Source organism: Pelecanus crispus, chromosome 1, assembly GCF_030463565.1.
Source record: "Pelecanus crispus isolate bPelCri1 chromosome 1, bPelCri1.pri, whole genome shotgun sequence".
Classification (NCBI taxonomy): domain Eukaryota; kingdom Metazoa; phylum Chordata; class Aves; order Pelecaniformes; family Pelecanidae; genus Pelecanus; species Pelecanus crispus.
Window position 1 is genome coordinate 15,658,104 of NC_134643.1, and position 24,929 is coordinate 15,683,032.

The 24,929-nt window shown below is 38.3% G+C and overlaps 1 protein-coding gene across 2 annotated transcripts in view; it reads right to left on the minus strand.

Moving 5' to 3' along the window:
• The window catches only part of SRPK2 (SRSF protein kinase 2), a 156,783-nt gene that overhangs the window by 46,926 nt on the left and 84,928 nt on the right, over positions 1-24,929 (minus strand). For both annotated transcript variants that reach the window (XM_075712671.1, XM_075712663.1), the window contains exon 3: positions 6,362-6,513. In XM_075712671.1, coding sequence (XP_075568786.1) covers positions 6,362-6,513 — 152 coding nt within the window. The remainder of the gene's footprint in view (positions 1-6,361; positions 6,514-24,929) is intronic.

The window sequence follows — 24,929 nt, forward strand, 5'->3', positions numbered from 1 at the left end:
TCAGATTACTCCTCTAAGTTGCTATATTTGTTTTGAAATCCCCTGAAAATCTTGTTAGAACTGGTGCCCAGTTAAGACAACAACGTGAACTTATCACTTAACTCCTTGGATTTAAAATAGGGACTTCTCTCGTAATTCCTTTTTATCTGTGGAACAGTGACATCAAATCTGGATATAGTTATATCCTTTCCTTGTTAATAACACCTTTTTGCTTTATCAGAAGTTCAAGAGTTTATTTGTGAACTTTTCTCAAATGCTTCCAGAGCAGATTAATAAATTTAACACAATTGTAAGATAGAACTATAAAGCTCAACAGAACAATAAAGCTTAAATAACGTATCGCTTTAGAGGTTGGTATATCTAAACTGAAACTCTAAGACGCACACAGCTTTGACATTTGTATGTTAAGGTGTAACTTCAAGTTTAGCAGACACTCATTGGCTCTGTTGAGGCTCATAGCCTCAACCAAAAGCTGACCCATCCGACGTGACCGCAGCTGCCCAGGCTCCCGCACGTAATACCGCTGGCAGAGACTCAAAACAGCTCGGGACAGAGCACCAGGGAAGCAGCGCTCACAAGTATTCATCTCGGCTGGGGCTGATCCGAACCAAGCGACAGCAACAAACCATTTCAGATGGGCAGCGCAAGACTGAGCTACCCAGCGCTGACCTCGCACACCTCCCTGCCCACCCGCCTCCCAGTTTATACCACCGCAGAGGGTCGAGCACGTTCACCGGGCACAGAAATGAGTCCGATGCGCATAGGTAGCATGGACAGACACACAGAGCGCAGTCTCAGCTCCCCAAGCCTAGCAGTAAGGCGTTGAAGTTTCATCTTTCCCGTGATAATTTTGCACAAATCTACGAAGACCCAGATATGAGAACAATCTCATATCTGAGGGCTGAAGGGAGACCTTATCGCTCTCTACAACTCCCTGAAAGGAGGTTGTAGTCAGGTGGGTGTTGGTCTCTTCTCCCACGTAGTTAGCGATAGGACGAGAGGAAATGGGCTCAAGCTGCGCCAGGGGAGGTTTAGGTTGGAAATTAGGAAAAATTTCTTTACGGAAAGGGTGGTCAAGAAACAGGCTGCCCAGAGAGGTGGTGGAGTCACCAACCCTGGAAGTGTTCAAAAAACGGGTAGATGTGGCACTTGGGGACATGGTTTAGTCTAGTCTACCCTTGATTGGCGTAGAGTAGACTTGGTAGTGTAGGTTGGACTGGATGATCTTAAAGGTCTTTTCCAACCTAAACGATTCTATGATTCTATGATTTTTAACCTGTGAGAATTGTATACTTACTATCACACACAGTATTCGTTCCACAAATCATTAGATGTTCAGACACCAACATTATCAGTCAAAAAAGAGCAAAGGAACAAGAAGGCCCCAGGTCAGGAGCAGTACAGGGCGTTACAGGAGGACTGAGGCATACGGACCCAGCCTAGGACTGAGCCCCAGGACTCACCCTTGGGGGAAGACCTCCCCTCCCCTCCATCACTGGGAAGGAAACGTTCATGAAAAGCTGCCAGGACAACTCACCAAGCAACCTAAAAAGAGACCTTCATTTCCACTGCTGAACTGTATAAACCTCAGTAAGAATGCACAACATTGCCAAGTGGGAACTCCTTGCTCTTCAAAGGAAAAACAGATCACTTTTGGAACACCCGACTGGATTTACACTCCAGGAAAGCCGGGCAGTGGGGAACGGACACAGACTTACTGAGAGTAAGTGTTGACTGTTTTGCTGTCCCCTTCATTTGCAAAAAGAAACAGTACCAGCCACATTTGAAGCCCAAGTCTACTGCAGCTTCATTATTATAAAAAGTTTGCTGAATAAACTCACACATGCAAATCCATACTGATAGGAACATTAAAAACAAAACTAAATTTTAATTTAATTGTCTATTTAACCATCCTTGCAGTAACAAAGGCTGAAAAATATTTAAAATTCTGAATAAATATAATCATATTTTAAGACAGCTATTGACTGGTTTAACACAAAAAAAAATTATTACTCTTTGGTAAATTCTTTCCATAATACTCTGTCTAGGATGATGAAGTGATAGATGTGAGTGGAAGGCTGAGAGAACATACAGCAATTCTACCTTTCCATTACTGAAAAAGTTTGCATTTTTGAAATGAATCAGGTCTGCTGACCTGACAGCAAGAATTACGTAAAACACTTCTGCATAATGCACTACCACAGTATCATTTCATCCGATTTGAGTTCTGTCCTGCATGTATCATTGCATGAAAACAATGAGAAGTAGGAAACATTATTCTCTGTGTAATCATCATGCCTCTTGCAAACAGATACAATTAGGAAAAATATTTAACACCTAGTTTTAACACCTCTCTATGGTTTGCAAAACATATTTTAAAATTCAACAACACAAAAATTTCTGGAATATTTTAGAATTTTCCTAAATATCTAGTCCTACTAAATCATTCTTTAACAGTTATATGCCTTCAGATGCATATGAAGACACTCACAATTCATGCAGCTTTTTGTACTGCCACAAGGGTGTTATGTGGGCCTTCAAGTATACAAAACAATGTCCAGAAGTAATTTTTTTTGCACTAAACAAAATATTAGTTCTTTTTGACGCGTTAACAGCATAACACTCAAGGATGAAGAATTTAAATACAGGTAAAAACATGTTTCTAAGAACAGTTTAGGTAAACAAGTGCCTTTTAAGTCTGCCTCTCTGCAGATAGCTTTTGGCATACGTGTGCCTCAAAGGGTCAAAAATAATCAAAAACTTGGGACAGTTTCTTCCCACCACAGCCAGGAGAGAGAACACCCTACAGAGCAAATCAGTCAAAGACACCGAAGTCAAGTTAATAAACTGGGGGTTGAGAAGTTATTTTAGTAAGATCTACGTATTTCAAGAATAACAATACTATACACATAAAAGCCATATTATTTTGGTCACTACAGCACTCTCGTAACTAATTATAGCAATACACCAGTATATGTTACAGATACCAACAGCAGTAGCATATTCTCTGAGTATATATACTTCACAAGATACTTTCTACTGTCCTAAGCCACAACAGGAACAGTTTGGGAAATAATAAATTACCGTTCCTGTACACATTACTCCCTGATTATTCATGTCAGCAACATATTCATTTACAGGTTGTGGACAAGCAGGTTACACCATGCTTAGTTAAACGCATTTTAGAAATTGGTGTCATCCTATGATGAATGTAATTATTTAAGTTCTTCATGATACAGAAAGTATTTCTAAATAGTAACAACAAAAAAGCATTTATGCAAAATTAGCAGGTTGAGAAAAATGAGGTACTTTTGGAAAAACAATACTGGTATTTGAAAATATACAATGTATAAGTGGCACTGCTGATAATGTAACAAAAAAACTTGTTGTGCTATTCACTGCAGCACACACAGGAAAAAAGTGTCTCAGCTAGCTAGCTAGCTACATGCACTCAAGAAAGAGGGTCAGAAAAATGAGATCATTATTCCTAAATGTCTCCTGAATGTATTGGTAATTGTAGCTGGCTAGTTCTATGTTTGTATAGGGAATTATTCCCTTTGTGAACTGCATGAATGGGAGACATCTCCAAGGGGCAAAGAAGATGATCAGAGAAGCAAAGAATTCCAATTACATCCATGACATGACAGGCTCTTGAAAAAAACCTCCAAGTGTTTCAAGGCTTTTCAGAAAAGAAGAAAAAATAGCTTGTCTAAGTACCCCTTGAAAAAATCACGTATCTGGACTTTTGGTATCTCCATTCCTTAAACAAATAAGGATTTGAAAAGCATTTAATGTCAATTCAGTAACACCAACAGAAGTCATTTTGCAGAGTTAGACAGGCCCTGGAGGAAGTCCCTGGGGACCAGAGGTTAGTCTGTTTTACGCCGATGGCTGTTAGTTGTCTCTTCATGTCAGGTGCTAATTCAAACTAATCCAATTTCCAGATTAAAAATACTATTATGACTATTTACTAATGTGAGCCCAACGCATAGTAACATGCCCTTAAAAATAATAAATAAAAACAAAATTAGTAACAAAAATACCCTGGGAAGTACAGTTAAAAGGTAAAATGTTGAATTCATTAAAAAAAAACCTAATAATATACTCCCTCATCAAAATTGCCCTCCCGTGAAATTTCAGACTGGGCTTGAGAACAGATGAAGTATGCTCTGTGCCTCACTCAAACATCCTGGGAGACTACCATTTTGGACATAACATTAGGAAGAAGAGAGACACTCCAGTAATAAATGATAATTCCCAAATATTTATCTTCCACACTGTAAACACAGGTAAGGTTACCCAAAACAGAAAAACATATTCAAACTAATAAAATACCTCTCAAAAAAAAAAGTAAATAATGTATCTAAAAGCCATCCCTGGAATTCTTCACCAAGTAACTTACTCATTCCCCACACTGAATATGAAATAAACAAACAGAAAATCTGCATGGCCCCAGATCATCCCAATCTGGCCATTTGATTCAGATTGTTACACAACATGGTGACCTTCCCTTCAGTTCAACCCCAGCAGACTAAAAGAAGGAAATGTACTGATCAGTCTTACAGGAAATCATGGTCAGAAAACAGGTAAATCATCTACTGGAGCAACAAAAGCATTGTTCTTGCAGAAACAAATGATGATTACGCATCCAAAGGAACCAAAGCTTGAACCATCTTTAATATACCTCCATCAGTTCAGAGCTTCAAGACCAGAAGGATTCAGAAGAACCTTTAAGCGTACAGAACTTCCCTTTCATTTTTCAGGAAACTTGCAACTATTCTTAGTGTAACATGTAGTTCATTTTAAAAGCATACAGATCTCACTACTGGCCTGCTACAGTCACAGAGACTCCAGTTAAATGGGTAACTTATAAGCAGGCTGTAAACTTAGACTACTTTTTTGTTTGGTTTGTGATCTAGCTTCTCCAGATGGTGACATTTTGCAATAGATACTGGAACACAGACAACAATGGATTGTTTGAAATTAAATGCAGCCCTTACTTCAGGGAAGAATTAAAGTGGGGGCCTTGAAACGCTTAATCTCAAGGAAATACAGATGTTTACAAGTAAACAGATGTTTAAACAACAAATCCTAACCCACTGATGGAAGATGTTACAGATACCAAAAGAGTTATCTTAAGGAACAAATGTGTTGTAACAGAAATAATTTAAAAAAAAAAAAAAAAACCCACCCAAACGTGCTTTAGTGACATGTTTTTCTTTTCCCTGCTGCAGACTTCAACATCTAGTTTGAGTTTACCGTTTGGTTTTCACTATCGGTATCTGAAAGCCACTTAAACATTTGAAATATCACATATTAATAAAACTTCTTACACCAAAATGAAATAGTCACTTTCAATTGTCAAATCTGAAAATACAAAACAACTTGTTCCAGGCTGGGAGAGGGCATTCTTAAAATAGCCCATCTCCAGGCTTACATAGTAACCTCCGATTAAGACAACGTCATATTTGACACAGAAAGTGTTTCTTGGTATGAGGAATATAGAATACAGGATACAGTCAACGTGCATACAGTGATTTTTGGCTGTTCAAAAAGATTAATCTGAAGTGCTAAAACTTTGATGTTTCCTGAAGTAAATTCATATCCTTGAAATCTACTACAACAGATAACCCAAAGTAGACAGACCTGTTATTTATGATTTTTCATGTAAGTACAGTATACATTTTACCCTAATGGGAACAGGCTTGCAACTTCAGCAGCAACATTAAAACAAACTTAAGTATCGACACTGTTGTACTGCAGTCACATGATTTTATGCATTTAACTATATTTAAAAAATGAATATAAGCAACTACAAAAATTAAGGAAATCAAGAGCTAGACCGAAGATGTAGAGAGCCTCAGACAATGCTGAGGGCTGTGAAACACAACATGTGAAAAAGAAGCATGTAATACCACAGGCTGGTGCAGGTGAAAGAAGAAGGGGAAAAAAGATATAGATTAAAAAATAAATGTAGTTGATGTTGTTAACGTCATAAAGGCATTTTAGAACCTTTCAGAGTGTGGAAGGGGTTCGCTGTTTTGGTTTGGGTGTTTTTGTTTCTCTTACAACTAACATCAATCAAGAAAAGTTTCCTCTCTAATAACTAGGACATCAGGAAGAAAACAGGGATGCAGTATGTTATATATTTATTGCAAAATGTATAAATAAGCTATGGCTAAGTAAAAAAAGCAAAGCTGAAGACAGTTGCGCATCTGGACCTGAAATGAGCAGTTATTCATAATTCTCGTATCAATAAATTCCACAATTAAAGATCAGGTCTTTAAAAGCCTCCCAAGAAACAGAGTTAAGACTTGCACGACAATGTTTATCCTTATCGTCACTGCTGAATTGCACACACCTTTACAGTAATCTGCGGGATCCTCTTGCTCTTCATCGTCAGACCCTAAAATCTCCTCCTCTGGCTCTGGCGGGGCAGGCTCCGGCAGGGGCGGCGGTGGGGGCGGGGGTGGAGGTGGAGGTGCAGAGGGAGCTTTCTGTTGAGGCTCTGGCCTGAAAATGGAAGAGAGAGCACACTTAGTAAAGAGCTTCCTCATAGGGGTAAGCCAGCCCTTCAGAGGGGAGGAAAAAACGCCTTGGGAAATACCAGTGACACACGTCTCACTTATGTTCTCATCATCTTTCATATCACCTGTGAGTTCCTAGGGAGGCATGGGCAGAGACACACCGGACACGGATGCACCAAAAGCAGGTCTCAAGTGAATTTGGACTACCTTGCTGGAACAGCTCGTAAGAGATATAGAAAGTATATAATCCAATACGGTCAAGCTTTTAGAATTCCTGATGAGCAAATGAGATGTTAGACCTATCTTCTTGAGCATGATTGCAAAGAAGTACTTTTCAGAGAACATCAAGTTATTCGAAAGCTCCTGCCTGCTAGCTGAAGGAAGAAAGATCTCATTAACATAGAGCAAGAAACAATCTTCTAGCGACCCTGACCCAAACCAGATGACTTAACGCACTTCTCTGTAGCTGCTGCCAGGACTATGGAAAGCTGCATCAGTACACAAAATACTGAAAACAGCTATTAGGAAGCAAGAGAGAAAAATCAGAAAAATTAGTCTGCCTAAGTAGCCTATGACACACTCCCAGAACACACACAGCATGCTTTAATATGCACTAATTGAAAAAACAAAACAAAACCACCAAAACCCAACACCGTCAATCAAGAGGTGTTTTTTCTGACTGTCTTGCATCTCCAGTTTACAAAAAACAAAAAAAACCCTGAAGTATGTTTTATATCCTATTCTGAGAAAGGCTGTACTTGGTATTTCTAAACACCTACAAATTACTCACATTTTGAAATTCTGAGTATTTTCAACACGCATAAAAAATGAAATCCAGGGTTGAAGCATACCTGTTTGTCAAATAATTAAGAAAGCCTTCTCCAAACAGCTTGACGCTGTTATTTTTTGTATTCATACTTCACACAAATAAAAAAATACATACTTGCCAAATGATATACTTGCAAAATACATTTGCAACTTAAAGCATTTGTGCCATCAAAAGCTGTTGTCATTTGCATTTATATCTACTTCAAATCTAAGTTGTCTGAAAAACACCATATTAGCAGTATTTTGTCATTCATATAATAAAAAAATAGAAATCTGTAATTTGCTAATTTTTCAGCTCCTAAAATTTAGATTCAAATAGTTCCTTGATGTGGAGTAAAAACTGTATTTACGTTTATCCCACTCCTATAGTCCACCACCACTTTGTCTTCTTACACACTGCAATTGTTCAAGACAGACAGAGCATTTGGAGTCGAAGAGTACACAGTTGGTCAGAAATAAATTCCACTGGCAACATGCACCGCCTGCACAGCAGCTGCTATTATGTCTTTGCTTTAAAGGACATCACTGGAAGTTGCATGCATACCAAATTTATCTGCCTGCTACCCCTTTCAGATAATAACATTTCTCTATTTGTCCAGTAAATGGTCAGATTTAGAAAGCAATATTTGGAACGGATTTATTAATGGTTTAGGTTATAATGAGAAATCTACCCAAATAAATAAATTTATGTAATTTTTAACCACATAAAGCTTAGGACAGATTAGAAGAGAGAGAAGGGATCCATTTGTAGGATAAACAATAAATATGTTTGCACATGCTCCTACTTACATAAATTATACTTTCTTTTGCCTTTATCTTTCCTCTTTTGTTGCCAGCAGATGCCTCTATATTGTGCATTGCGAGGAAAGCAAACCGATACAGCAAATGGAAGGTACAGCACATTCTCTGACCAGTTAATCTAAATACATGTTAGATTAATGGTCCTCCTACAGCCTGGTTTCATGGTGTCAGCAAGCTGACGGCTCCCACGCTTTCTGGTTGGCAGAAAGCTTTAATCAAACAAATCATAGTGTAAGGATCTACGTTACAAACCTTGAAACCTCATCTGCCGGGCACAAAGCCATTTTGGATACACAGAGCAAGAACTATGAACACTAAAATTAATAATGCTGATGACGAGCAAGAAAAATAAAGCATAGTAAACCAGCCTGCACTTCTTCAATGTATCTGCAAGCAGTGTGCCAGTACTTGGACTCATTTTGGACGGTACCATCGTTTTACTTCGTTCTGACCACAAGTTTCCTTGGTCGTTATTTTGGTCACATAAGACGGTACAAATATAGCAAAACCTAGGGTTACGGCAATGCAGTACACGGTCGCAAGTTCAAAAATCCATTGAAGTTGTGCCGATTTTGTCTTTTAAGATATGAACTACTTGCTCTATCTCTTCACATGATAAAGATAATACTTTAAAGAGAACTGGAAGCATTTCTGGAATTGAGATTCACACATTTTGTCGCTCATTTTGAAATAAACATCAAGGAGTACCAAGAGTCTCCCTCCAAGAGCAGGAGGAAGTATACAACCCAAGATTTCAAAAAAAGCCAGTATGTGAATTTATTCTTAGGGAAACAGATTAAGAAAATAGAGCTGCTTCTGAGTCTTTCTCAAGCTACTATATTTGATTTTGTTTTGAAAAGGCGGGGTTTTTTTTCCTGTTTCCAATCCTAGTTGTATTTGGTGTTCAGGAGTGTTTTCTTATTGTCCTTTGTGGACATCAGGAAGGAAGGAAAGATATTACTTTATTTCCTTCTGGAGTTATTTATGATTTTATCTGCAAATAACAAAACACTGATTTAAACTGAGGAAGATCTTTGATTTGTCCTTTTAGCTTTGCTTGCACCTTTTGAAGTAATCAAATACTAGCACATGAAGAAGGGTGAAGGAAAGAAATGCTGCTGAGTTACATCAGTCTGACTGCTAATTCTGCATTACTGGCTTATTTTGCCATTTTTTGCTTCAGTTTAGGATCCTTAGCAAGGGATTCTTAGCATTGTTCTTCGGTTTTGTTCACTTTTACATTTCTGGGGTATACATAAAGATCAAGTCTTCAACACTTGACTTGGCTGCTTAAATTCTGCCTACAAGTTAAATAACTCATCCTGGCAAATGCTTGCTCTTCTGCCAATACACAGTTTCACAGTGTTAGGTAGGACATCAGTAGATGACAGAACTCCAGTTTTGCTATTTCTTAGTAGTCCTTTTATTGAACTGGAAAGATAAGCTATGATGAATGTTTCAACAATATCTTTCTTTGCAATGTGTGGCATGAATATATACTTTATTCAGCTTAGATTTCACTTTTCCAGTATAGAGCTAGTTAAAATGTGAATTATTTTTTCTTCAAAGTGGACTTGAAAACATCTTTGGCATTAAAAATCCAGCCATTAAGAAAGCTGTGAGTAATAAACATGCATGCTAACCTCCATTTCCTTTTCAGAAACATAACTGTCAAAAACTATCACAATATAAGAAGCTATTCAACAGCTGCATTATTTCAAGTTACTACTCTTTCTTATTTCCCAAAATATTGTACGTAACAATATGCATTAGGTAAGACATGCATGCAGAGGCATGCACTAGATCTGTTTTTCTTTTTTCTGAAGTAATCACTTGGTACTCTGTGGTCTACCACTACTACGGTATTCATTACCATCCAAGCATAAACAATTAATTATAGAAGATGATGACACACCATTTCTAGACTGACAGTATTCTGTCAGTAGGTATGCAGAGAACTGACCATCTCCACAGGCTACAGTGACAAACCTTATAATTGTACTGAAAGAAATGTTACAAACAATTAACAAACACTAGCCAGGATGTTTTATCTTTTAATTACTCTCTCTTAAATGGACAAAAATAAATTTACAGCAGAGTCCAATCAAAAGGCAATGAAATCCTATTTTTAACCTGCTCTTAGAGGGAATGCTTAGTAAAAGACAAAACAAAAGCTGAAGCATTTCTCCTCTACAGAGAACTTGAAGCAAAAGATTCCGAAACACTACACGGAGTCTTATAGAAAATCAATCGCCCACTTGAAGAAATGTAAAACTACTGACAACTTAATTTTACTGTTCTCCGTCACGGACATGTTGCTCCATGTTCCAACTGGGCAACAGCCAACAGTAAAAGCAATCTCCATAACATTAAAACCTGAAAATACTGGGAAAATTATACTATGAGAAATTCAAGAAGAACTGTTCAGGTTTTTTTGCTGTTGACATTGTGGAGTTGTTTGCTATTCTTCTGTTCTGGAAAAGGTAAAACAAGAGCAGTGAGGGTGATTAAAAACACAAAATGCCTTCCATATGGGAAGCATCTGAACATACCAGAACTCTTCAGCCAGGAAAACAGACAGCAGAGATCTATAAAATCTTGAGAGGCACAGAGAAAGCGAATAGGAAATGACTGTTCAACTGCCTCTCCCCACACAAATTGAGCCAAGTTGACAAAAAATCTAAAGAAAAAAAAAATTACTTCTGCAACATGATGTTAACAACTGAAGCCACCTTTTTTCCTCAGATACCATGGATACAAGAAGTTCAAATAGGACTCAGAAAAACTCATGGAAGAAAAATCGACTGATAGCTAATCAAAACCGCTTTTGACTCATGAAGCCCATCAGCACCGAGATTGCTGGATTTGGGAAAGTATTCAGCACATCGGGGCCCAACCCTGCGCTCTTCCCCAAGCAACTGCTCCTGGCCAGAGGGAACGTAGATGCACCTTGGGTCTGACCTTGTAAAGTCACTTCATCTTCAGACACTCCTTTCTTTTCCTCAACAAATGAATGGCTTCCATTAGTGAAAAACAAAACAGGCTTCAGGCCTCTTTATCCAAAACCCTCCTGGACAAAAAATACATTTTTATTGTTATTATCAAGTAATGCATAATAATGCATTGCAGGCAAGATTGCTATACAATAGGATTATTTGAAGAAATCCTCATGTTGTTCTTCATGGGGAACAGGCATATAATAGAAGTCATCCTTCTCTATGAACACTGTACTGTAGGCATGGTAAACTACTGAATTTATTAACTGAAAGACTACTTTTAGGTAAACAGAACATTACTTTGAAGGTAGTTAAAACCTGCACCTGATTGTCCCACCTTCAGGAGAGCACTGCCTCAGAAGGAAAACAGGCTGAGTTAAGAAAAAAAATTGGGAGGGAGGCAGAAATTGGTGGGGTTAAACTAAGAACTGCCTCAATCTGAGGGGAAAACAAAACTCTCCTTAAGATTTTCAGATGAACATATCCAGAGAAATTTTTTGCTAATAGAAAATGCAATTAAAAGGAAGTTAAACGACTCCTTCATATATTTAATAAAATAAAATTTGGATAAACTGTATTCTAACAATGTTATGAACCTCCTGACATGTCCACAGAAGCTCTTTAGGGAATTTCAAATTGAAGAGGAAAAAGAAGGAGGCAGGGGGAGGGTAAATGTCAGAAGAAATGTGCTATAAACCTCCTAATGCAGAGATGTGAGCTTTAAGAAGTCTATGAGTGGGTGTGGGTCCATCTGGAAGGAGCTCCAGCTACACTTTCCTCCAGCTCCAGAAGGCAAAATCTTCCATGCTCCCGGGCAAGGCTCTCAGGTGCTCTAGAGCTTAAAGTCTGAAATCTCTATACACAAGTTTCTTCCAGCTGTTATTACCTGCTTAAGGACTCAGTTATTTAGATCTCTCTCTCGTTTGTTCCAATGGTGTCTGCTTTACTAGTTGAACTCTTGCCTGTTCTTTTTCCCAAATGCAGATTTAGCTTAATTAAATTGACAGGTGCCTTCTAACAGTGCGCTCTTTGAACCCGAGGCAGCCTTAAATGAAGGCTTTCTAAATAAATCCACACCCATACAACAACAAACAAAAACACAAGAAAGAACAAAAGAACACCAAAGTTCTTGCTCAAGGAACAAAACGATGTTGCATATTTCAAGCAAGATTTTTAATTGGTTAGAATTCTGAATAATTTTACATTTTAATGGTTATTATAAATTATTTGTAATTTAATTTTATAATTATTTTTAATTATGCCAGAGGTCATCTTACTGTTTTTAGAAACAAAGTCTATAAATCCAGAAGGAAACAGTGCATAAGGAGACATGTTTTTAACTAACTCCAATAAATTGTTAATGTGAACTTCCAGAGACAGCTTTGCTTTACGTGAAAAGCACTATTTGCGTTCTTATACTAGTGCAAAACCATACAACAGTTTCCAGTTCTAGAAAATCCATGCATAAAAAGAGAGACTGCTGGCGTGTCACAAGCACGAAACAGTTTCTACATCTGGTCATTATCAAACAAATTTATCATTCCTCGTGGGACTGTTAACATTCCTTCGAAAGATACCATCGAACACCAATCGAAGCACCAATGGAAACCCCTCCTGGAACGGAGCAGGCTGAGACACGGTAGCTTCTGTAACCTCAAATGAACAGCATGAGAGAGAATGAACTTTTCATTTCCATGTTGGTTACTAGCCTTTTGGAGGCAACCTTGGGCTTCAATGTATACCCAAAGTCAAAGTACAATGCCAAGGAACTCTGCCGCCTTCTGTTCAAAACAACACGTAGTATAAATAAATACCATTTCAAGCAGCCAGTAGTGCAGTCTTATCATGCCACCACCCCAGCCTAGGAGCAGAGTGCTGGTGCAGAGATCTTTCTCATTTCCTGCTCCTCACCATAGAGCTTCTCCCTTGCCTCGGTGCTGGATCTAGCCACAATGGGTAACGAATCCATGAACTCGGCTCCCACACTCTGCAGCCGCATCGCAGGCAAGGCGAGCAGGAAGAGCACATCGCCAAGGGCAGAGCTGAGGGGAACCAGTAGCAGCCTACCATTATATCAAATCACATGTAACATGAAGCAGTAAGGTCTGCCGGGTTTGTAGACATCACAGGACTTTTGGGCTTTCTCTGACACAGAGTTACACCAAGTTCTCAGAAGTAATTGGTTTCAAGCTCTGAAAGTCAGTCCAAAATGAAATTTTGTTCTCAAACACATGCAATTCTGTTAAAATGCTCTTAAGACAACAAACCAGAAGCCAAATCTATCCAGGAAGCCTCAATCTTTACTGAACTTGCCATGGTATTATGTTTTCCTCCTCAAATACTGTTTTTCTTGCAGAGTTCTACTTTCCAGACTTGCAGAAGAGAAGTCAACAGTTAAAAAACAGACCCAGCTGGTGACACAAAAACAAAATACCTAGATGTACACTCAGCAGCTTGCATGCTACCCATATTTCTAGTCACCAGTAAAGTGTTGTAAAGGCTGAGAAAGTTATTTAAAAAAAAAAAAAAAAAAGCAAATTCCTAAAAGCCAAAGAGGAAAACCACAGCTGTTGTAACTCCATCGAATATGTACTGATCAATGAAGAATACAGAGTTTCTTATATATGGATCCTAACATGCCAAAATGAAACCTCCACCCAAAGTAAGTCAAGTCAGCAGTATCACTCCAATGCAATGATAAAAAACTAGTTAAAAAACAAGCCAGTCTCATAAACGACATATGAAGCTTCACCTTCTCCAAATCCTCTTGTTGCAAGAGTCCTTTCTCATGCTGCACGGCTCCTTCCTCTGTCTCCCTCCATATGCAGCTCCACTTTCGACCGATTAAAAGACCTGACAGGAAACACTGGCACGCGGTAACGAAGTAGCCACTATTCACTTTAACTTCTTTTTCCTCTTACTATGGTTAAGCTGTGCGATGGATTACTTTTAACAGAATGACTCACAAGTGTATAAATGGAAATTAATTTTTTACGTTCTCTTTGGCATGTTACGTTGTAGTATTTGATTTTTTACTTTCTCTTTGGCATGTTAAAGGATAGTGTTTCTAGTTTTTCTATTAACAAGATATAATCAGAAAACATGCTGTTGTTGCTTCAGTATATTACAGTTGCCACTAGCAACAAATTTGCAAGTTTTGAAGGGGAGGGGTGAAGAAGCACATTCTGCTCTCCAACAGCCCTATCTGCCCCTGGAAAAGTTAGTAGATTTAACTTAACTTGGCATCAAAACCCCTTAAGTCAACGACCCTTTGAAGTCAAAGATGGACTCAAATACGAATTCATAGCTAAATTTTGAAACATGGGACTTATCTTTGTTTATCAGTACAAGCCAACAACTTCCTTAGAGTTAACATAAACATACATACACTACAAAGAAGTATATATTCCATTTATATGTGTTAGAAACCATACAAAGACAACCGTGATAATCTTAAGCAAAATGAGCAGGAGTAAATCAACAAATGCAGTGTTTAGCACCCCTTTTTACCTATGTAACAGCCTAGTAGAAAAGATTTCACAGGAACAGTGAAATTGTAACCCTTCACTTGATATCAAATGCAGTCAACAGCAGAGTACCTCTTGCTTCCCGCCCCCGCCCCAAGCACGCTGGTAAAACGTAATCCTGACTTCACGTGATCATCTTAATGCAAAAAAGCATTTTTTCATCTCCATGCTTAGTTAATGTTTGGAAGACCCATTCATCCTGTTAATGTAAATGTGTCATGCTCTGGATTATGTCTGGGAACTCAATCCTACAGGCAATGAGAAAAGGGTAAGCAGACAAGCATTTTGGATGGGACAAACCACGAGGGACATAACTGGCAGGGTTAAAAAAAGAGCCTGAAGGAACAAGGTTGCATGGCTAAGTCAGCAATTAGAGCAACCTCTCTGCAGCAAATATAAAGCATCACTGCAGCGACAAATTCTGAATGTCAGAGTTGGAACTGTATGGATACCAAACTTTATCCCATTAACCTTGCTTTCGAGAAGCTGGAATGAGCATTTTACATGAACTCTTTACATTAAAAATCCTAACTCCTTTTCACTAACAGACTTACTTTCAAAATGAAGGATTGATTGATCTCAATCCTTCCAAAAACACACAGCCCTCCCTTCCAAACTTCCAAACGCTAGTAACATCTCCTCCGTATTTTACAAGAATTTTAACAGATCTCTTCACAATTCCTAACAGCATTTTATGAAAGTACCTATGCTTGCACTGCAGTACCAGTAAATAAAAAGTTTTAAGTTGCTCTTGGTTTTGTTACCTTAAATATTAGACATAAGTTGCAAATATGCCTATCATTCAAAAACATTTTGCCAGTGTTCAAAAGTTACTAAAATTTTTCCATTTTGGGCATATGTAGCCATAAGTACAATCCATGAAATGCCTGCTTTGAGTTTCTCTTGTATACTGCTTGTTCATATTAATTTAAGCATCCATTTTCACTAACAGAGATACGTAAAAGAAGCAGAGAGGTTGCAAAGTCCAGCAGCAGTCAAAAGCAAGAAAATGGCAAAATTACAGATGAGTTTTTCACGAAAACTGATTCTCACCCATAAATGGTGAGCAGCCAGTTTTAAATATGCCGTATTTTAAAATATGGCCTCAAATAACTTTGAGGGCTGTACCTATACCTGAAGGCAAACAACATTTTAGCATACATTCTTCTATATCTAGTATTATCATAAGCAAGAACATAATTTTGAAACCTGGACACTGACCATGTCTAAGCCAAGACTAAGAAATGAGCTGCCAGTAAGCACAAACATGGAATATTTTTGCTGGTCTGCTTAGGTTTGCACTCTGCCTTTGCTGAGCTTTCTTGCATCTAGGAGACAGCTTCTGGAGCAGCAGTTTCATAGAGGTGAAAAGAAAAGGAATCAAGAACATGGTCACTCTTTAGCTCTGAATTACAGTCCAGAAGAGACTGGCTTTTCACCTCCAGTATGAGGACTTTCACGCTGTAGTAAGACTGACTCAATAAGGCCTGCTCCATCTTCTTCTCAGGTAATACATCATGCAATTCATGACCCTTTACTTGATCTTTTTGTCTTGTCTTCATAGAGGTGGTAGCAATTATTACTGTTCAGACACATGGAAACACTTCTTATTTGGGTAACTGTTTGATAAATTGATCTAGAAGAAAAGAGTAACTTAAGTTCCCAAGGGAAAAAAAGTATCTCTCAAAGTGCCTAGATCTCTCAATACATTTTTCACTTTATTTTGCATACTTCTTAAAGCAAAATTTACAGCTCATTTCTTGCCCAACCACCTTATAGAACATGGCATCTTTTACTTATTTTATGCAAATTTCATGACATATGTTTCCAAAAGGCACTGCATTCAGCATCCTCTCCTGTCACATGTTCCCTCAGTGCAGAGGTCATTATTCCTCAGTCCCTAACATTCCTCCATGGGCCATGTTGCCTATTCAACATTCCCACGGAAATGCCTTTCAATCTTCTATTGCCATCAACCATTTGTCTTATGGGTTATAGAGCCCATTTTGGAGCTCTCTTTTTTTTTTTTTGAAGCTTGCAAGTAAAGTTCCTTTCATTTGACTGGATCTTCAAGAAGCAGCAGTCCTTTCAGGAGATTTAGGGAAGTCACTTCAGTATTTTAGAGGCCTGTCCAGCTGGTTCAGCTGGCTCGAATGAGGCAGTTTTGGACACCAAATACTGTAACAATTCCTGATGAGGTTTTCAGAATCTCTTTTGTGTCAACAAGTCTGAGAATAAGGGTTATCAGACCATCTTACTCATCCCAGCCTTGGCATGCTTTACCTCACAGTATGGATGCTGGATGACTCACTTATTGGAATATTCCTATTTCTAACAGCAACAGACAGTCTCATCCATGGTGGAAAAGCACTCATGGAATCCCAGCTGTCACGGTATCCCAGAGGAACGTTCTCCCTCGTAGAGAAGATGCAACTGTAAAGACACACCTGCCTCCTAGAGTGAGATCTTTCCATATCCTATGCCTTGATACCAGAACGCTGTGACTAAAGCTGCCCCTACCAGGTCAGTAAACTGTACACCTCAGGAAAGGAAGCTCACCTTGTGAACGTAAATTCTGAACCCAGTTTACAACAGGAAGTTGACAGCAATTATTACTGCCAGGAGGCTACCACCTCCAGTTCACCTCTTTTCCATGAGTAACACCATCTCAGGGCTTCTCAGGGAAGGTCAATGGTGTCTCCACCTGACCACAGAGCTGTTTGTAAAACCGAAGAACAGTCTGATTCCAGGTTTCAAAAGTCAAATGTCCAGGATAATTGGCATGGCACAGTAAAGGTCAGAAACACTCTGGTGCTGAGTCCTAATGACAGTAGAGGACGGTGACATCATTACTTGAAACACATGACATACTACAAGAGGAAACTGGGGTCCAAGGAACATTGTAAGTTTACTGCTGCTGAAAATGGAAACATTAAGGTGTTATGATGGTGGCAAACCTTATGATCTGACTGGTGCTAAAACTAAGACACACAACATATGTTTGCAATATATTGCCTTGACTTTCACTAAGCTGAGTCAGTGCCAAAGCCAGCCAAAGTCTACTCTGGCATTGGCTCAGTTATCTGACAAGCCTCAGAGAAGTCTTCAAGAAGCTATGTAGACTATCAGCAATAATGGATGGAAAAGAGATGAAGGAAACTGAGAGCTGAACCGCTGTGTTTCAAGAGACAAAGCTGAGAGGAACTGAAAGCATACCAGGCGCATCTCACCTGTAACCAACTGCAGTTACTGCAGAGACAAAAGTTGTTTTTCTACTCGTGAATGAAGATGTGTACATGCAGTCAGTGCCACTATGCACGTGGGCTACCACTTAGAGCTTTGATTTGCTAAACCTCTGAAAAGATGATAGCTGAAGCACATGCTGATTGCAGAACGGGATGGAGATATTCCACTATAAAGTGAGACATCTTTAAATCATCAGCATGACAAAGCAAGCCAAGGCTTGGACAGCTGTAAAATGCCTTTGAGCTTAATCCTGATTGATGGTGCGTGTGCCAGACACAGAGAAGAGGCTAATATTCCTCTGTGAACATTTCATCTACTTGGATTTCTACAGGAGTCCCAGTTAGGATAAGTCAGTTCCCTTTAGACATTTGATGAATTCCTGCTAGGCAACACCAGATACAGACTAACTGTACAGTGCTAAGGTTGGGAAAGAAAGATGATGATTCATTGAGATGAACAGAGCCCTTCACACTTCTGAAGAATACTGCTTTCAGCTAGGTTCATCTTCTCAGAAGGTTCTGACTTCTCAGAACATCCCACTTCACTGAGGTGGAGCAAGTACTTTGCAGTGTAGGAGGCATAGAGAAAAGCAAAGAGATGAGCAAAGCTTCACCTTTGTCCCATCAAAGATAAAGGAGAAACTGCAGGCTTTAGAAATCCCTTCCCTTAATGACTCCTGGTACCCAAAAGAAAATGTAGGATTTCAAGAAAACTCCCCAATACCTTTAAATCATGCCATCCTCACTCCTAACTTTTTCATTAATAACAAAGGAAAATAACTACCTGAATATCTCAATGTAGATGCAATTCTCCAGAAATATAGCTTCTAGGGAAGTATAAGAAGCAGCCTTTTTTTGTTTCTCTTAAACACAGCCTTCACTTTCTTCACCTCAACACGCATGACCTGATGTGACAGTCTATCCCTATCAGCAATCTTCACAAGTACATGGAAGACAGTTTATAAAATAATGTCCATAATTCCTCTCATTTTCATCTGACTTCCCCTTAGGTATCTGTGCATCAGCTACAACCATTTCTTGAACAAATAATGATGACACCTAATACACAAATGGCAAGCAAAAATATACAGGGAGGAGCAATTGTGCAGAACTACTGGACAGTCTTCAGCAAACAAGGGGCTGGAGGGGCCTGGCTTCCTCACCATTCTCAGAGACAGAGGGGCAAAAAAGAAAAATACAGGAGTCTGTGTCAGAGCTCTTCCCATCGCTATGATCATTGAAAAAGTAGAAAAGGTATACTAAGTACCACTGAACGATAACAGAGGGTTGAAAGAACAAGAGAGGATTATCTTTTGAAAACCCAGAGGAAATAAAGAAAACCAGAGGGATAGGATTGCCATAAAAAAAGAACAAGATTTTTCTGGAAGTCCTCAAAGACCTTTGTAAAAATTATTTTAAAAGAGTTCAGCAGATGAAAACTAGACTGAAAAGGCTAGGAGACTAAGCCAAAACTCAGTCTATTTTGTCCCTGTTTTGCCCCAGTACAAAACTTCCTTTGTCCTCAGTACAGGAGACTCCTTGCTATTTCCATGCAAATATAGCAGTAATAATTGTGTGTATATTTAACAGTGCTGTTCCGTAATGTCAGATAAAAATAAAAATTTTGCATTGTAAACAGCAAACAATAGGTTTCAATTTCCATTGTTATACAGATTTACTTTTTCAACAGATTTATAAAAAAATGTTAAATGTTTTTGTGCCTTGAAATACATTTCCCGTCTAAAAATGTAGGTCTGCATCTCTTCCCTTGCATAAAAATACCAACCACAGCACAGCATCAGCCTTTCTCTCAGTGCCACTGTGTTGCCATGGAAACTGGCCCCGATTTCTACTGCCAATATAGGTTTCATGCAAGCAGGAAAAGAGCTTAAGTAATATTTATATAATATGCAACAGAGAACATATATACAACATTTAGGATTTCATTGGAGGCCTGAAGACTGGATGAAGTGGCTTAAAGAATTCTCAGATTGTTTCTATCAGACATTCAAAGTATATTTCTATTACTAGCCTCAAAATCATACCATAGGAAATGCATACGTATGTGGAATTCAGTATATTCTTTTCTCGCTCTTGTCTTCAATCAAAAAGACAGACAAGCTCTGTACTTCATAAGTAAATAAAATCATGTGTTCTTGAATTGCACTGTGAAAAAAACTAGATTTCAATTTATTCCTTTAAGAGTGAGACAACCCCTTTGCTTTATTCTCAAAACGCCACGATAGAAGACTATAAAGGCTTTTTTGTAGCAGATTTTGAAACAAAGGAAAGCAAACCTAACCTTCAGTATTCCCCTTCTTTTAATAGGATGGCATGTCTGTCTTCTCTTCCTCCCCACCCCCTTCAAACAAATTTCCTGTAAAAATACTGCAGTAAAAATAGTGTCCCACAATTCTGGTGGTGTTTTGGCTTTTTTTTTTTCTGAACACAAGCCATGTATCACCACACAGTTAGCCTTCACTGGATTACAGAAGTAATCTGGAGGTCGTCTGGTCCAAGCCCCTTGCTGCTTCAGCAGGGCCACCTGCAGCCAGCGGCCCAGGACTGTGTCCGGACAGCTTATTTTGAACACCTCCAAGGCTGGAGACTCCACCACCTCTCTGGACAACCAACCCGTGCCAGTGCTCAGCTTTCAACACCAGGCATGAGACCAGGAGACACATTCAAACTTCTAAAGGGCAAACAACCCACTGGTTAATGCCCCAAAAATGTTTTCAATACCAAAACAACTTTATTAGACAGGTTACTGTAAAATGACAGAATGGAAAATACCTCTTGAGTCTATTTGAAGGGGTGGTAAATGCTGCAGAGACTCTTACACATAGAAGAAAAAAAATGAAGTTTAATTTCCCTCACCTCTGATAGACTTTCTCAGAACGCTTTTTCAAAGGTAACATGTTTTGAAAAGAACTACTGGTCTTAAGTATTTATTTTTTTTCTTGTCTGGAAGAATTTCTGACTAGAAATATGAGAGTGGGAGACACAGACACACACACACACTCTCTACATGTAGACAGCCTGGGAAAGACTCTCAAAGCCAGGTTCAAATCCCTGATCTGCATGATCTGAGAAATAATTTTTACTTCAAGTATCAGTAGTTCTTTCCTATGTCATAAGCCAATACCCAAAATCACTAGAGTCAAGTATTACCCTCTTTCTCACCTATAAAGCCTTTCTTCCAAATAAAATGTTTTAAGTTACAAACATTATCTAGAACAAATTATCTTTCTTGACACAGAAATCCCATGGAAAAGGAGCAGACCCAAGAACTTGACTGCAATGATATTAGAAGGGCTCTTCTAGGACAGATCAAAGATCCACATAGGCCAGTATCCTATATTTAGAAAAACGGCCATGTGCAGATGTCCAAAGAAAAGCATAAGAGCAAGCTAAGCACAGAGGGATCCTTCTTCCCCCAAGCAGTCCCCTTGGTCTCTCCAACAAATGGCAGCTCAGAGGCTACCAGATGGGATTCCTATGTATTTAGTAACTCTTACCTGATACTTATTCCACAAATCCATCCAGTTCCCCCTTAGCATACGGAAACTTCTAACATCCACATACTATGGCATGAAATTCCAGAGCGTATTGACACCTTTTCCAAAGGATCACCTTCTTGTGTTTGTTCTGCATCTGCCATCTCATAGCTTCAACTGACATCCTTTGATTCTTGTACTGAAAGTACCGGCAGTCATTCTGCAGTCACCCTCTGCAGTCATCCCGGCACACAATTTAATAGACATCTACTGTATCCCTCTGCCATCTGTTTTTCAGCCTTGAAGAGTCCTACTCAATTTTGTCTTTCCTCACAGGAAAGCTGCTCCATAATTCAAGATCCTCCCCTTCACTCTTCCCCAAACCCTGTCATGCTGTACCCTTTGTACGCAATATTCCATAGGTGATGCGTGATGGGCTTACATTTTGGCATAGTATTTTATACTGTTCCTCCTTTGTTCCTAATCATTTATTTGCCTTTTTAATCGGTATTGGACACAAAGCTGATGCTTTTAGGAAACACTTATTTCAATAGTAGCTCTCTGCATAACGATTATCACCACAGAATCCGTATTTTATAAGAAAAGTTGTGATTACTTTTCAATGTGTATCACTAACATTTATCTAGGCTGAATCTCATTTGCAGTCTGACATCCAAAATGCTGGTATGAATATAGTGAACTAGGCTTGATGCAATTTTTTGACCAAGAACCACCAAGATAAAAAGGAAAATAAGTAATGCATATGCTTCCACCAGACAATATAACCAAAATAAGCTTCTTTGTATCTTCTAGAAAACAAAGAACTAGTTTTGATTGCAGGTTTTTTTCTTGTTTTTAACATCCTAGGTCTATGACTAGCTCATATAACTGACTCCCCAGAACTGCCTAATTATTTTCTAATGAGAGTGTGATTATGGTATGAGTTATTACATCTTTGAATGTAAGTAGATTAATCAGCAGCTCTAAAAGGAAATGACATTTCCTTTTCAAATATCATTTTACATAAAAATAATTATGTATCTCATGAAATTTAAGTAAATGAGATTTTCAGAATTGTAAAGAGACCTGAAATTAAAAATATTTACCAAAGTCATACACAAAGACTCTTGCTTTCCTTTAGTTAACATCAGACAGCCCCATAAAACGTGTACTTTGCAAAATTATGCAGAGAAGACATGTTCAAGATAATTTTATTTTTGGCTCAAAGATACTACCCAGGTGCCATCTCTCTTGAAAAGAACATATGGAATTTATCAATACAACCTGTGACTTCAAAATAGTCATCACATCCATAGAAATCCAAGTTTAAAGAAGAAATAATTGTCATTGACAGTAAGAAGGCATCAACATGAAAATACTAGATACTACAGACTAAACTAAAAGAGGAGAATAGCATTCATCATTACAATTCTGAAGCCATATGCCAGGAAGATAAAATATACCTACCTAATTTAGAAAGGTGAGTAGACTATTAGAAACCTAGTGGACTTCAACTCCCTCTGCAACAACGGCAGGAAAAAAGGGGCAATTCACACATTAGGTAAGTAGCAAAAACAGGTATTTAATTTCAAATGAATGATGAGTGCTATATTAATAAATGAATAAACTTTATTAAAATAATTTTGCTTTTTATCAGTGGGGGAAAAGATCACAACTGAGAGATGGGGCTACATAGTTTCAGTGATAACTAAATGTTTAGTCCCAGAACGTGAATAAAATGAACTGAACATGTTACAAAGTTAAGTTTTGGTCAGAGAAACAACACTTCTCTGGGAACAGCTGCACTAAAAATATCATAGTGACAATAGGTAAAGGTAAATGAGAATAATTTTAAAATCAATTGCATGGGCTTCATTGTTACCTATTTGCAAAAGCCTAGAATCAGCTCAGCCAGTGCAGGCCAGACAGCTCCAAGCTTAAAGCAGATTTTGGCTAAGCAGTCTAGACAAGATAGTAGTTGCTTCAAGCAATTTATAAATTGGTAGAAATCTTCCATATGTTTGTAGCAGGACAATACATTAAAATGTTTATTAAATTTTATAGCGTAGTATGTTTCATTTTCATTTCATTATTATGATTGCATAGGAGACCTGGCCTTTACAATGTTATTTATCATTTTTCAACTGATAAGAACATATTCCAATAAAGACCCTACAAAGTAGCAGCAGGCTGCAACTTAATCCAGTAACATAAAAAAAAGTCATTTTCCCTTCAGCTACTTCTGTACAAACTGCTATTCTCAAGAAATGCCTGTTATTTACCTATGTCTATCACTAAATAAAAAGTAAAATAACTTTATTAATCATTAAGATTTATAAAAATGAATAATGAAACAATTTTAGCTTGAAAGCAGCTGCTCATTTGAGCAAATGAGAACTCTAGTACTACAGCGATCTTTGTTGACATAGTCTGACATTCAGCGGGATTCTCAACTGTATCTTCCACTGCACATGGACAATGCATACATTTGTCGACAGTATTATGCATTTTAAGATCAACTGGGCAAAAGACTAAGATCACTGTAATAAATACATAAATACAACAAAATGCCCAGGAATGAATCCTTAAGTGAAAACTGCTTTTTAAATATAAAATACTAGTTTGCACTTAAATTTCATGGTAAACCTCAGGCAGTTTGCTCTGACTTGGCTCTAAAGTTATTTTTCTTACTGTCAGGTCCTGCTGGAAATAGCGCCACAGTTATCTTATATGCTAGCATACGCTCAGTTACGTGTAGTTGAAATGGTTTCCAAAGAGACTGCCTAATAATCAGATCTTCAATGACCAGAAGCAAAAATGATTATTATAAAGTGGGTTTAATCTGTGGGGTTTTGTTTGTTTTTCAATCTGCAGAGTAAAATACAAATCGAAGCTGGGAAAAAAGATAGCTGAGGGGAAAACTTTCCTGTTCATCTTCAAGGCTTTGCTGACCGACAACTCCAGCCTCTCCGCACAGAGCCTTCAGTTGACCTATCCCAGTGAGAGCAGAGAACAGTCATGAACAGGAAGACACGTTCATTTATTTCCTGTATATTTTCTGACTCTGCTAAGAGAAGTATTCATGTCAATTAAAGGAAAACAGAGACGTCAGAAATGTGACTTAGCTCATGGTTTCTTGCCGGGTTTTGAATTGTGACCGAGAACTGCAGCTACCACAGCCTCTGCCCAAAGAAAGGCTTTTTGGCTCAGATCACAGCAAAAGGAGTGAACAGTAAGTCCAAAGATTTTGTCTCAGTTCAGAGGCAAAAAACCCTACGTTGTTTTGCCCCTTCAGCCTCTGCCCCTCCTTTTTTGCCATTTATTTCAGGCATTTATCTATGGCAAGTGTTTAATACTTAGTTATACAATACATTATCCCTATGAAAGTAACTCACAATCTTACCAACAAAGGAAGTGCCAGGAGTAGACAAAAATTAAGCACGCAGTCCCCTTTTGCAAGGTATAGGCTGGTTAAGTTACATAAATATTTGGTTTGATGAACAGGGTT